The sequence below is a fragment of the Gobius niger genome, assembly GCF_951799975.1.
Source record: "Gobius niger genome assembly, chromosome: 13".
NCBI lineage: Eukaryota > Metazoa > Chordata > Actinopteri > Gobiiformes > Gobiidae > Gobius > Gobius niger.
In genome coordinates, this window is record NC_136864.1 from 23,303,746 (window position 1) to 23,317,718 (window position 13,973).

The window sequence follows — 13,973 nt, forward strand, 5'->3', positions numbered from 1 at the left end:
TGAAACAAGAAAACAAAAGGCTCCGCACGACTCAAGTTTGCTCCCACAGTTTTATTCCTCGTTCCAAGTGCGGAGCTATTTGTTTTCTTATTAAATTAAAGTTCATCATTAAGGGGGCTAAGAGTTTGTAAGTTAAAAATCCCAAGCTCCTCTTGTAGTTTTAACACACGATCGTGGTCTCCTCCTCGATGGGGGGGCGGGGCACCTGTTCAATCCTGCAGAAATGCAGCGATGAAACGTCATGCCCCGATTGGCTCAAGTAGGGATTCCTTTATCGGGATTTTCTTGTAAAATTAATGCAGTTTGTGATTTTTTTAAATGTTCAAATTATCAAAATAATTTTGTCATAATTCTGAATATTTTGATCTTTATCGGTCACTTGTCAAACACTCGCTCCAACAAATTAACCAATGGTTATAAAACACCTGACAGAAGGTCAGTTTGACCGAAATATTGCAGTAATAAAGTTTACAACAGTAAGACAGAGAGCGTAAACTGTTCTTTACCAGCCACATTACTGTGACTGTGAGAGGCCAAGGGGAGTTGGGAGACTCAAACCTTTTTATCCCATGAACCATTTGTATGAGTTCTCCCAACCTATATTATACTACACATTATACTACACATTATACTACACAGGGAAGGCAGAGGTCGGTAAGTAGACAAATATATAGTATATATTACTCTTTTATTTTTAAAAGTTGTTACTGACTAAAGTTGTTTTTTAGAAAAATACAACACCAATTTACCCACACCCCTGTTTGGGAAACAGTGGGGTTTGACCATGGGACTGCAGCCATCCCAGACCTTTTTACAGTTTCTGATTAACATAAATAATCAATACCCACCAACCAAGCTGTGCATGCCAGTCACTGTCATAGTGATGGGATCAGTGATTACTTGGCCAATAAAAACGTCTAAATCTAAATCTAAATCTGAATGTACGTTTATTAGAATAGTTGCTTTGTCCGTGAAACTGTAGTTATAACCTCACAAAACGTTTGCCTGTTTTTCCAGTCACCTCGAAGGACATTATAATCTGCAGCTAAATGTTCCAAATCAAGTGGACTAAGCCTTGTTAAGAATCAAAGAATTTGAGGCTAAGTTGGCTTCCCCTGTAATGAACAGCACATTAGGCGAGATTGCACAGCTTTAAATATTATCCCCACAAACCATCATTTCAAGCAGTCATTAATATGCACTATAGTTTGCTGTTGAGGAACATAGCACGCTCATGATCACCTTTTTTCCTTACGGTACGGTATGTAGCAAGCACACTTAACGTTGTCAAATGGAACAGCAACCATACGGACAAACTGAGTTCCTTTGTTCTGTTCTGGTTTATGGAACTCGACACCAGGTTCAGAAAGACAATGTTCCCTCTGGGATTTTTAAAAGCAAAAAAACAAACCCCCCAAAAAAAGCTTATCAAGAGTTTAAAGGCAAGACGGAGGCTGATCAGCTATACGCTATCGTTTGACCATGAACACACGATTGATCTGAAATAATGTATAAACCTATCTTGCTGGTAGTTAGGTAGGTAGTTACCACATAGCTGTCCTGCCATGAAACTCTTTTCGAGATCCCTTTAATAAAAATGAATGGGAAATTGTCTTCCAGAACCCGGTCTTGTCGAACTCTATTGCCTACAGGTAACGGCCACATGATCTGGCAACCGAACTTCAACACAGTTTTTTGTAAATGTAAATCAACGTATCTGTGGACACATTTATGAATTGATTTAAAATATTTTCTATGTTTTGCGAAGTGTGAACGCAGCCGGCCTGTATTTACATGGAGACGTGCACTGATGGGGATGAGGACACTGTAGCATGTAAATTGGCTGCAATCATCAACGTGAACTGCAGCGCTCATAGCCACATGACATGACACCACCCCCGGGTTCAGCAAAGCTTTTTTTCTTTTGAAGATATTTATTTTAGGTTCGCTGTCCTGTGAGAAACACAGAGACGGATTTCTATTTATTTGAAACGGGGTCATTTTTAAGTGGTCTTTTCTTTTTTTTTGCAATTGAAGATTTGCTCGGACATGTTGTGTGTCAGTTGTGATGTGAATGAAAAGGCGGTAGGTGGGAAAAAAAAAAAAAAAAAAAGGCCTTCATACCAAACTGTATTAACTGCAGCTGGTGCCACAACCCTTTTGTTGAGGAACGCCTTGTGGGAGTGAGAGGAGATCAGTATGTTGCGTTTACAAAAGTATTTCAAGAAGTGCTTTTAATTTTTATAACATTGTATTATGTGTATTATTTCTATGGAGATTGTTTAACAGATGTACATTTTGCTGTTCATCTAATTTAACTTGATTCTGTCTGGAAGGATCTGTTTGAGTTCATAACGCTAGTCAAACATTAGTCCAATAAACACAATTCAACTGAGCGGTCATGGGATTTTTTTCTTTGCAGATTTAGGCTTTGTCAAACTTGTGCGCTTCCATAAGGCTGCGTCTTCTTTATGCTCCTATTTAGCGTCTAATATTATTACTACTGTGTTTATAATCAGGCCTCAGTGTCCTGCAAAGCATTCATTCAAATCTAATCCGGGCCCTGAAAAAAAAAGAATTCCAGCTGCACACATTCAGAAATACATAAATAACTGAGCTTTAATATTGGGTGGGGTTTGCAAGAAAAAATATTGGAAAACAATATGGGATCAAAACCGGGCTCTGTTACTTGACTATTAAGTAAAATACTATGCTTTAAAACTTCTACCCAGTAGGCCTACATTCTGTCTTTACTCGACGGGGAAGTGTATCTGACATTCAAACTGAGAACCTTTAAAGGAACAGGCCACCGTTTTTATACACTGAGATCTGTTCCTGAGCTTAGACGAGTTGATGCGCAACTGTCTGGTCTTTGTGCATGTGCTCAGTCACGTAAATGTTGTTAGCATATAGCCCCAAGCTGGGATGAAGCTAGAAGCTACCAAGCTGTTCCCTGTTTTCCCTATTTAGATACAGTAAAGGGAAACATTTCACGATCCAAGTCTAGTTACATCAAATGAAACATGTGGATTTTCTAAGCGGATAAAAAGGGGAACTATATTGTGAGGCGTAATAACACCTGGAGTACTTCGACGATATTACTGCGCGGACCAGACAGACATAACTCAGTGTTTAAAAACGGTGGCCTATTATTATTATTATTGAGTACGAAATGTGTAGTATAAATAAAGTTGCCTTGCCTTGCTTATTACAGGCGAGTCGGACGTCCAAACGGAACGCTTTACCAGTCGAGCCTCTGTGTCTTTATATGTCATTAATCTGTGCAAAATTAATTAACTTCCTTAAAGTTAACTAAAAGGTAGGCCAGAACTTCTTTCTCCTGGGGTAAGACTGAGTTCCTCCCACACCTGGGACTCGTCACTCATGTGCGAACTAAGAACCTTTAACCTCTTAACTCCCACCTGAACATGTGGGAGTCCTGTTCTCCAAATTCTGCAAATCTAAAAGCTTCTTCAAAATAGCGTCAAAAAACGAGAAGAAAATGAGGATGTAAATGAACAAAAAGTGACAAAAATCCAGCAAAAAAAGTGACAAAAATCCAGCAAAAAAAATGACACAAATCCAGCAAAAAAAAGACAAAAATTCAGCAAAAAAAGACAACAATCCAGCAAAAAATGTGACAAAAATCAGCAAAAAATGACAAAAATCCAGCAAAAAAAGTGACAAAAATCCAGCTAAAAATGTAAAAAAAAAAAAAAAAAGGAACAAAAGTGCCATAAAAAAGTGACAAAAACACAGGGAACAAGGGAAATAAAAAGTGACGACAATGGCAAAGAGGAGAGAATGCATTTGGTTTTGGCGGGTGGTAAGAGATCACAAACATGCTCTTTACATGTGATTAATCTGAGCAAAATTAACTTCTAGAAATGTAGCTAAAATAACTTATGATGGACAGATGAGATTCGATAAGTTGGAACTTGATCTCACAATGGAGAAGTTCACTCGTTACAGTGGGTGCTTCTGTAGAGTTAATGGGTTGCCTCTTTCCTGCAGTCTGTAAAAAAGACATGAGTCACTGAGTGCACTTACATGGTCCAGTGGATAATTTGCAGGGCAGTAAATGTCTCATTCTTACCGGAAGACTAAGTTCCAGATCAACCTGTGTGATTGTCTTGCGGGGGGAGCAGTATTTTTGTGGTCATACTTTTTTAATAATAATGAAAGACCTTGGTACATTACATCCTAATGTATGTGTGGGAGTTTGAAGCAACAATCGTCAGCCTCCCGTCCCGTTCCTACACTGTGAGCTCCGCTGCCATGTCCTGCCTCCGACCAGGAGCCAACTCAAACAGGAGGTCTGAACATACAATTTATCAGAGTAAAATTAATTAACCTTATTAACCTCTTAGCGCATTTTCTCCAGTTCGGCTTTACCCAAATCGAAAAGCTTCTCGACAGGTGAGCAATTTGAAAGCTAAGATCTACAAAGATGATCGGAACTTTGTCACATTTTTGAAGCGTTTTTGTTGTGTTTTTTATCATGTTTCTGTCACTTTATGTGGCTTTTTTCAACTGCTTTTTTGTCGTTGTTTTGATGCTTTTTTTAAGCTTTTAGATTTGGGTAAGAAAGGAGAAAAAGTGCTTGGTTCAGGAGGGGGTTCAGAAGTTAACTAAAATAACTCATAACAATGAGCTGACCTGACACACACACACAATCTTGTACTGCTATCTTAGTGAGGACACTCATATACATAATGTATTACCCAGACTCTGAACCCTAAGACCCTAGCCTTAATCCTAACCCTAAAACCACATCTTGACCCTCAAACAGTGTCCTCACTCTGTTGGCTAAAAACTCAAACTGGTCCTCACAAAGCCGTAAGTACAAGAACACACACACACACTGGTCACAAACCAGTAGGTAAAGCAACTACAGACAAAAACACCCTTTTATATGAAGCAAGTTCACAGCACAAGTAATCAGTGCTCAGCCTTAAAGGCACCATCTTTCACTGAAACACAAACATGTTTTAACTTTCCACCATACTTTATTATACCCATATAAATAAAAAGGATGTAACACAGGATTTTATCAAATGTCCTGATGGCTCAAACAGACACAATCATCCTCCCATTCAATATTATGAAAAACAGTGCAAACCAAAGACATTCATGTTCAAATTACATATTTTCAAAAAGGCAAAATTAGAGCCAAAACATTGTGAGCCATTTTGCAAGAATCGTGCAAACACAAATGGACAGTATAAAAATCAGTGTTCAAGCTTTTAAAATGTGCACAAACCATTCTTCAACTAACTTCAATAATGGCGGATACTGGAGTGTCCTCGACGAATATTATCCAGCTCTCAAACATGTCAGTATATATGAATGGAAATGCAAAAACAAAAACATAAAATAAACATCGCAAAGGGTTGGTCTATTAAAATCTCAAAAATTGACCAATGTTCACCTGCCGTGTCTCGCCTTAACAAACCAACACTTGACGTCCATCCCACGAGACGACACGTGTCCTCTTCCATTTGGGGCCCAGAAACTCCTTTAAAGTTTTAATGGCTCAACCTGTGGTCAGTCAAAGTCCTGTCCAGAACGGGCTCTACTTCCAGAAGAGGATGTTCCAGAAGAGCAGCCAGCAGGGGTAGACCAGCAGCGCGATGAGGGGATAGACCAGGGAGCCGTACAGGGCGTGGTCCAGGATGCCCTGAGAGATGACGTTCAGGAAGAGCATCCAACCTTCCTGGAAGCTCACGGGCACCTCCTGCAACTCCTGGAAGAAAAACACTGAGAAGAGGAGCGTGCAGGCCGGGCTTAAGAGGACCAGGATGAAGGCCGACAGCACCCTGGGAGGAAAACAGGGGGAAAAAAACGATAAGTGCGGATACACCTTTTTTTTCAGGATTGTGAATGTGGGTTTATTACTTTGGGACGTGGGGTGTGACGAAGGCAGCGATCGGCACCAGAGTTAGAGCCAGGATGAAGCCCAGAGAGAAGTTGATGAGAGCGGTGCATCCCAGCAGCACGGCCAGGTACAGCACGGCCACCAGCTTCAGCACTCGCCAGCCCTGCTCCGTGCCCTCCCCGGCCAGCAGTCTGCAACGGACACACACACAGTCAGATCCAAATGTTTCCTACTCAAACAAAGTGCTGCTGTTAGAAACTACGCAGGGGGTTAGTTTAGATGCAACAGGCTTTAGAGGAACCGATGATGTAGTAACAGCTAATAACGCAACAATGATGTAATAACTACACTATCAGCTCCCACAGGCCGAAAAGAGGAACATCAGAGGCCTTGAAACATCAAACACAATCCAACAAGGTTTACACACGGCTGTCTTATAACGTTAAAGCTGCAAACCTGCTGAAACAAGCACCTCTAAATTAGCCAAGCGTTTTCTTCAAAGTATATTCAATTCACTTCAAAGCAACTTTTTATAATGACTCCGGGTCCAAAGAGACATAGAAACTCATCATCCCAAAGTTGACCAAAGAGACGTTTTCTGACATGCATATATGGGCCAGATGTGCATTCAAAAATGTTCAAACTCAACATTAACAACACAAACCTTAGGGGTGAACTGGAAGGACATAAAACAAAGGTTTCATTTACTATATGACAATTACATTTTTACATATATTTATCAACTGTACCAACAGCACCAAACGGTCACCCGTAGATGTGCTGTGTGTTTTGTACCTGTGGGTGTTGTGCGGCAGTGCCAGACCGGCCGTGTAAACAGCGATCGCGGTCAGCACCACGGCCTCTGTCTCCGACACGGGGAAGTGCTCTATGGCCACCTGCTGGAAATGGATCGGCAGCGCGTACAGGGCCGCGCCGGTCACGTGACTGATCACCAGCGGAGTCAACACCGAGAGGACGCCCGGGCTGGACTGGGGGGGCGGAAACACACGCATTGATGGCTTATTTTTTGATTCATCTGTCTGTTCTTTAACCTCTTAACCCACACTCTTACTGAGCACATTTTCTCCAGTTCAAAAAAAAAAACTCCTGGAAGAAAACCTAAAAAAAAGCAACAAAAACGAGACGCAAAGTGACAAAAAAGTGATGAAAAGTGACAAAAATGTGATGAAATCGCAACAGAAAAGCAATGAAACAAAATGTAAATAAAAGTGACAACAAGGCGGACCAAAAGATCAGTTCTGTCGGCCTTAGCTTTCAAAGGAGGCGTTACCCTGGCCAAAGGGCTGTAACCTTTTAGATTTGGGCAAAGCCGAACTGGAGAAAATGTGCTCGGTTCAGGTGGGGGTTAAGAGGTCAAATAACAGGGGAAATGTTTGGTACCTGTTCAGTGTGAGCGACCCCGTCCTCAGTCACTGTTGGAGGTGGAGCTGTAAGTTGAACCCAAAGATCCAAGGCCTGTTTCAACGTTAAGGGCAAAAAACGTTATAAAAAAAAGTACGGTAATACGTATTGGCTTTCACAATGGCTTGAGTGGAAAGGATACACGAAGGAAGAGTATTACTGCGAGCAGACCGAAGGCCGGCATGTAGTACCCGATGGAGACGAAGTGAGACAGAGAAGGCATGAGGTAGAAGAAGTAGGACTGGTGCAGGCGCTCCAGGAGGTTGTTCAGCTTACGGTACATTCCTTCCAGGAGTCTAAAGGACGGAACGAGGAAAAACAGACATTTATTTGTTGATGGAAAACCCACAATGGTTGCGCGCGATCCAAGAGCTCTGACCTTCCAACAGTGCTAACATCAGTCTTGTATTGTCTGAAGCTGTTGACTCCTTTGATAGTGGCTGCTTCGATGTGGTAGCGCAGGAACAGGCCGTGATCTCCCCAGGGTCGACCGCTGGCCTGCTTCATCACCATCAGCATCATCGTCTGGACGGCGTGGCTGTAGCCCGAAACACTGTCCCAGTCGTTTCTCTGCAGCTGAGGGCACACAGAGGATAGCACGTTCAGGTATAGCAGTATAGCACTGTTTTTCATTATTAAAAGCGATCCATGAGCCAATCCGTGTTCCTACCTTTCCTTGTATTGTGCAAAGGACACCGATCTTCTGGCAAAACGCGTAGAAAAGGTTTGCCAAGTCCAGATTGGGAAGCTGCCCGTTCAGACCTTCCAACACGAGGTCTAAACTGGTTACGACGTCGCTGCTGAGCTCGAGAGACAGAGCAGCTTGGATCGAGCCGCCGCGACCGTGCAGCGGAGACCAGTCCATGCCTAAAAGAGAACAGGTCAGCGGTGTGAACGAGGCAAGTTGAACACGAACGCCTGCCGGACACATTGCAAATGATGTATTTGAGATCAAAGTTGACCTGTGGTGTTGGTGTGGTGGTAGCCCTCCAGCCACGCCTGCATGCCGATCAGATCATGTTCGTTCACCAGAAAGATGATGTCTTTGGCCCAATAAATCTGATCTGTTATTGACACAAGCAATCAAACATATCAAACCTTTTTTACATGTTTAATCTAATTCTATCAAACAGAAAGAAAAGAAAAATGTAGGTGCGCAAAACCTGACTGTGATCAATTTAATAACAACTACTTTTCTTTCTTTTTTTTTTAAGTAATAAATACTGTATATTCAGAGAAAAAACATCTACAAAACATTTGATTTAGCGTCTGGTGATCTAGCGGACATCCTGTATTAAGGGCAAGGAAATGCCTTAGCAAACAGTAAAAGTTATAACATCTGATTGGAATGAAAATGGCTTTAGTTTTTTGTACAATAGCAGCCTCCAGTGGTGGAGTCACAAAGCGCTATTCTTCGGTTTTCGCCAAACAACTCATTTATGACCCGCAGAGCAGTATTTAAAGCAATAATAAACTCAAATATCGTGAGACACATAAAGAAATACCCTTATCACACGTATTCGGTAATGCATATGCTCGAATGTATACAGTTATATGTTGCCATGTGTGCAGGGATGATCAGTAATCTAGCTGGAACGTTTTGACCATGACTTACTTCGAAAGTATTGTGCCAGTCCCAGCAGCAGCCCCACAGCCTGGTTGTTGTCGTCACCTGGACTGCACGGAGCGCTCAGCACCAAAGCCTCTGTCCGCGGAGCTCTGGGGGCTCGGAGAATTCCATACACATTTGTGCCTTTCACCATCTACATCCAAAATTCAAGATTTTTTATTACTTGTGGAGGCCTCTCTTGGAGTAAAAAGAAAAGTATACACCTTTGCAGGAATCCTCATCACAAATACAATAGTTAATTATAAATGAGAGATAAGAATGAACCATGTTAAAAATCAACAGTACAAAATAAGAGGTAGCAATTCTTTTAAGTACAATTTCTGGACATATTGCTGTTAAAAATGTAGTTGAATAACATCAAAACCACTGTCAGCTGTAACTCACAAATCTCTCTTTGTTTTCATCGGGGAAAGGAAGGGTGCGAGAGAATCTCTGTGTATAAACCTCCAACCCTCGAGCCTGGAAAGTCTTCACCAGCCAATCGACTGGCATCCCACTAAAGACAAAACCACACCTACGTATTTAGTTGATCTGTAGCACTGATGTTGTCACCAAAACAATGAATAAGACTCAAATCATATATACAAATACACATTATGGTGTAAATAAATGGTGCAGTGTAATTATTAGTATTTGCATTTGCATTGGTTCTAGTTACAGAAAACAATGGAAACAGACAAAAATGACAATATCTAGAAAAAAGAAACAATATCTAGGACTAGCTTTGTTCAATCCGGTTTTCGTTGCTTACCCTGCTTTCCTCTTGTGAGCTGCAAACTCCCTGCCTGTAGCCAGAGCCCTCTCTCCAGCAGGAAAGCGCTCCTCTACCATGGTGGAGCCCATGGCATTTTCTGACATGTATGTCCGCAGAGTGAAAGGCTCAAAGGCAAGACCCATGAACCAAGCCACACCCGCCATGTAGCAAACCACACTGAAGAGAAAAGAGCATGTGAAATAATATAGCACAGAGTGAGGGGCTATTGGACATTGTTTATTACTATGGACCTACCATATAGGGGCATTGAGGCGAGTGAGCAGATTGATCAAAGCCCTTCTTCTGTTTGGGTCAGACAAGAGACCCATGTTGCCTATTATTAAAAAGAAAAACAAGGAAATCAGAATCAGCACTGACTGACTGTAAATGTACTACAGCTGATTTACTCAAGTGAATAAATGTTTTAAAACTACTTATTCTTTCTTGTCCTAACCTTATTACGTAGTATGCATTGAGCAAAGTGTTAATCTTGTGGCGTTAGTTTAAAATTGTATTGCCATTGTGTACCATCAGTCATTCATAAATGGTTTGCCTGTTACCTGTGCTGTTAAAGCACGCATGTATTTACAAAAGGCAGCATGTAAATTGTAAATTAAGCAAGGTTTGAGGAACATATATAAAAACATACCTATTTACACCTTAATGAGGGTGACATCCACCGAGAAAATGTGGAGATTTGCTCCAAAGCCCAGATGCGGCTAGTGCCACTGATGCTATTTCCTTGTTTCAGGGGACGGGAAAACGTAGCGGACACACTTCCGGTCAAAACGACAGGCTTTTTATTATACTTTTTGGTGAACTAATTATTTGCATATGTTCTTCACAGCCACTGTATGATGATTATCAACTACGTTGCATATAAAAGCGTAAAATAGAACTTTGAAAATATATTTTTTTATTTTTGTGAAAACTTTAATCACCTGAAAATACAATTGCTATTATTCATTTTATTTTATTTTTTTGCTCCTTCATTTTCTGCAGTATTTTATTTCTACACCGTATCACTGTTTAAAGATTTTGGCGGGTTCAGTGCAGCACACAAGACACATGCATGTAAACCAGTCACATTGTTGTGTGGTAACTATGGCAATATTTTGCATTCATTGTCCTGCATACTCATTAACACTTTTCAAATGTCGAACCTAAGGACAAATAGCATTATAGCCTGCTCTGCTACTCTAAACCACTACAGCCCAGATAATACAATTTATATAATAAATCCCGACATATAAAAAGACACAAACATTTTATTTGGAACAAATAAAGTACTTTATCACAATTCAAAGATGCAGTATAAACAAGTGGGAATGCACAGAATGTACAATTACATTATTTTATATATGTCCAGTTCAAGTCCGTGTTCTCCTGACACTCAGCTGTCGGTGACTCCATCACTCTTTACTGAGCGATGAGGCCTCTTGCAGATGTTGTCGCACGACCTCATCCAGTACCTTGCTCACACCTTTACAAGCAGTCATTGCAGCCTCAATCATCGCTTCCAGGTGATCTTGATGCAGTCTGGCATCCATCTGAAGCAGAGCAATCTGTCCACCACGGGGCAGCAGTGCCAAGGCCAGTGAGCTGATACCTCCACTTTCTTCAGTGTAACACAGGTCAGCGAGCGGCGTCTCGTCTACAAAGCCCACGGTGCAGGCACAAACATAATCCCGCATTGGGATACCAGCATCAATCACTGCCAAAGTAGCCGCGTTTACACATACACTGTAGTTTCCTCCATCTGACTGCAGGATCTGAAAGGATGGAAACAAAGACATGTAATACCGTTTCTGTTGAGTTTTGTTTTGTGTTTTATTCAATATTTCATCATTTTTGTCAATCATTTTATTATTCATGCCTTGTAATATGTTAATATGACAAACCGACTCTTTGGCAGGTCTGTATGAGGTTCGAGGAGTAGAAACCTGCATGTTGGAGTGGATCTAAATCTAATATGGTATTGTGTTTGATGCCTGGACATACTGTTAATATACATATTAATTTTAGTCATATTAACCTTGACATAGATGTCTATCTGTGAACGTGGGTAGAGCTGGGTCAGGATTGCTGCTTCAAAAGTCTGTTTTAAATGGAGGCTCATTTCTGTGGACTTCTTGTCTCCATGAGGTCTCCTCTTTCTCTCTGCTGTGCTGAACGTCGCCATGCTGTACTGACAGTTGATAACAGCGCGATCATGAAGAGTGCGACTCCTTGATCCTCTCATCTGGAAGAAAAAATAATGTAGACTTAGGATGATAGTTCAGCACAACATAACATTGATGATTAGGAGTGTGGCAATATATAGATTTTCCAATATATCACGATATTTTACGAGACGATAACGATACTTTTTATTCCGATATCGATACTTCTGACGACGTCATGTATATTAATGAGGCAGCATTTCACAGTCAATAGAGCTCGGGAAATTCCACAGCTACCATGGAGATCCGCCATCTTTGCAGCTGTTAGCATACATTTCCATAGACTAACATTAGCTAAAAACAGTATAAAAAGTGGAGAAAAAAACAGTGGAACAACTCCGTTAGCTGCCGAGTTACTGCTGGTAAATACATCTAACACACTGTGGTGTCCAAGTGTTTTAATATAAACAATGACTCCAGTATTTTAACTTTTAAAATCTCCATTAGTTTACAATTGCTGCTAATCCCATAATGCTTAGCGATATGACATCACAATCCCGAACTCTATAGAGGCCAATAATGATAAAGAATTCAGTCAGGACAGCAGGGGGCAGCATTACAGTTTTAAGCACTTGGACCAAACACTGTCACACAAATAAATGACTTTTAATTAAATTATTAAATTGGGGCTGATTTATCCTTTTTAAATACGGTGATCTCTAGTTTATTTAAATGTAAATGAAGTCACTGACAGACCTGTAGACCCATTTTCAGCGTATAAGACAGGGATCATTTATAGACATAAAAAAAGGGTACAAAGCACATTAAAAGAAATGTAAATGATGAATAAGGTGTATGTTAAAATAAATGTTAAAAGTAGCATGTGTTGTTTTTTTTTATCGTGATGTATAGGTTATTTTGTGCAATACATTGATTATCGGTGTATCGTGAGATAATCATTATCGTTAATCATGTATCACGAATCGGATCGAATCGTGAGGTACCCAGAGGTTCCAACCCCTATAGAGTTCGGGAATGTGAGGTCATATCGCTAGGCATTATGGGATTAGCAGCCATTGTAAACTAATGGAGATTTTAAAAGTTAAAATACTGGAGTCATTGTTTATATTAAAACACTTGGACACCACAGTGTGTTAGATGTATTTACCAGCAGTAACTCAGAAGCTAACGGAGTCGTTCCACTGGTTTTTATCTCAACTTTTTATACTGCTTTTAGCTAATGTTAGTCTATGGAAATGTATGCTAACAGCTGCAAAGATGGCGGATCTCCATGGTAACTGTGGACATTCCCGAACTCTATTGATGATTATGATATGACATAATTAAATAAATACATTGAACATTTAACTGATCACATTTATATATTAATAACGTAATGAAATTAACCATAGACTATGACACGCGGCAAGATGTCTTTCAGATGTGCTATGAGCAGTCTTTTATTGCAGTTTTAGAACCATAATAATAACCAAATACATTTAAATCGCCAAACTAAATAACTACACAATAACTACTAAACTGAGCAGTGAACTCATTCTGTTTTCCTGTGCTGCGCAGGAGCAGCTCGCGCGGACGGGCTAGCTTGATGCTACTTACTTCGTGTGGACCGTAAACAACCGCCAGAGCTTTGGTGTTGCCCTGCTCTATGTACGCCGACCCGTCCGCCTGAGCGAACACCCCCATCCGGGCCTGGACCTTACGCAGCTCGTTGGCCTTTCTCCCATCCAGACGGTACCCCTGGTCCGACAGAAGCTCGAGACCCGCCATGTTTCCAACTCCTCCACGTGGGCTGCAAAACTACATTACCCAGAAGTCTCGTCGTGTCTTTAGCAGGTTCACGCCTTCAAGCCTCGAGCCACGCCCAACCTCTTTACGTTGTAGTGTCTAAAATTCTACTGTTGTTTTGGTTATTATACTACAAATGTTTATTTTATTTTTTCGTTTTATTGTACTGCTAAGACTTTCCTGTTCTGCGGTCATTTGTATTTCCTTTTTGATTCAAATAAAATAAAATAAAAAATAAAAAATAAAAAAACAACTCTTTACTTCCTGTATATTTCAAATAGACTCAATAACTCCTACTGTTTTCCCCCACTCATTCAACAC

General features: G+C 40.7%; 2 protein-coding genes across 2 annotated transcripts; both read right to left on the reverse strand.

Moving 5' to 3' along the window:
* Positions 1-5,017: 5,017 nt before the first annotated feature.
* On the reverse strand, positions 5,018-10,013 carry gpaa1 (glycosylphosphatidylinositol anchor attachment 1; the record flags this gene model as incomplete). Its single annotated transcript, XM_079569024.1, has 12 exons — positions 5,018-5,819; positions 5,899-6,069; positions 6,674-6,867; positions 7,280-7,354; positions 7,443-7,596; positions 7,680-7,876; positions 7,971-8,167; positions 8,263-8,364; positions 8,916-9,063; positions 9,315-9,426; positions 9,682-9,861; positions 9,940-10,013. The coding sequence occupies 12 exons, from the start codon at positions 10,011-10,013 to the stop codon at positions 5,576-5,578; spliced, it is 1,848 nt and encodes a 615-aa protein (XP_079425150.1). The 3' UTR covers positions 5,018-5,575.
* Positions 10,014-10,879: 866 nt separating this feature from the next.
* exosc4 (exosome component 4) lies at positions 10,880-13,662 on the reverse strand. Its single transcript, XM_079569202.1, has 3 exons — positions 13,464-13,662; positions 11,720-11,926; positions 10,880-11,456 (listed from the first exon to the last, which is right to left on the reverse strand). Exons 1-3 carry the CDS (start codon positions 13,632-13,634, stop codon positions 11,097-11,099), a joined length of 738 nt encoding a protein of 245 aa, XP_079425328.1. The 5' UTR covers positions 13,635-13,662; the 3' UTR covers positions 10,880-11,096.
* Positions 13,663-13,973: the final 311 nt, after the last annotated feature.

Excerpts from the sequence above, each read along its gene's own strand:
- exosc4 (XM_079569202.1), bottom strand. The coding sequence starts at position 13,634 with ATGGCGGGTCTCGAGCTTCTGTCGGACCAGGGGTACCGTCTGGATGGG. Across the intron at positions 11,927-13,463 it reads TTGTTTACGGTCCACACGAA|ATGAGAGGATCAAGGAGTCG; the intron begins GTAAGTAGCATC and ends TTTTTCTTCCAG. Across the intron at positions 11,457-11,719 it reads AGATAGACATCTATGTCAAG|ATCCTGCAGTCAGATGGAGG; the intron begins GTTAATATGACT and ends CCATCCTTTCAG.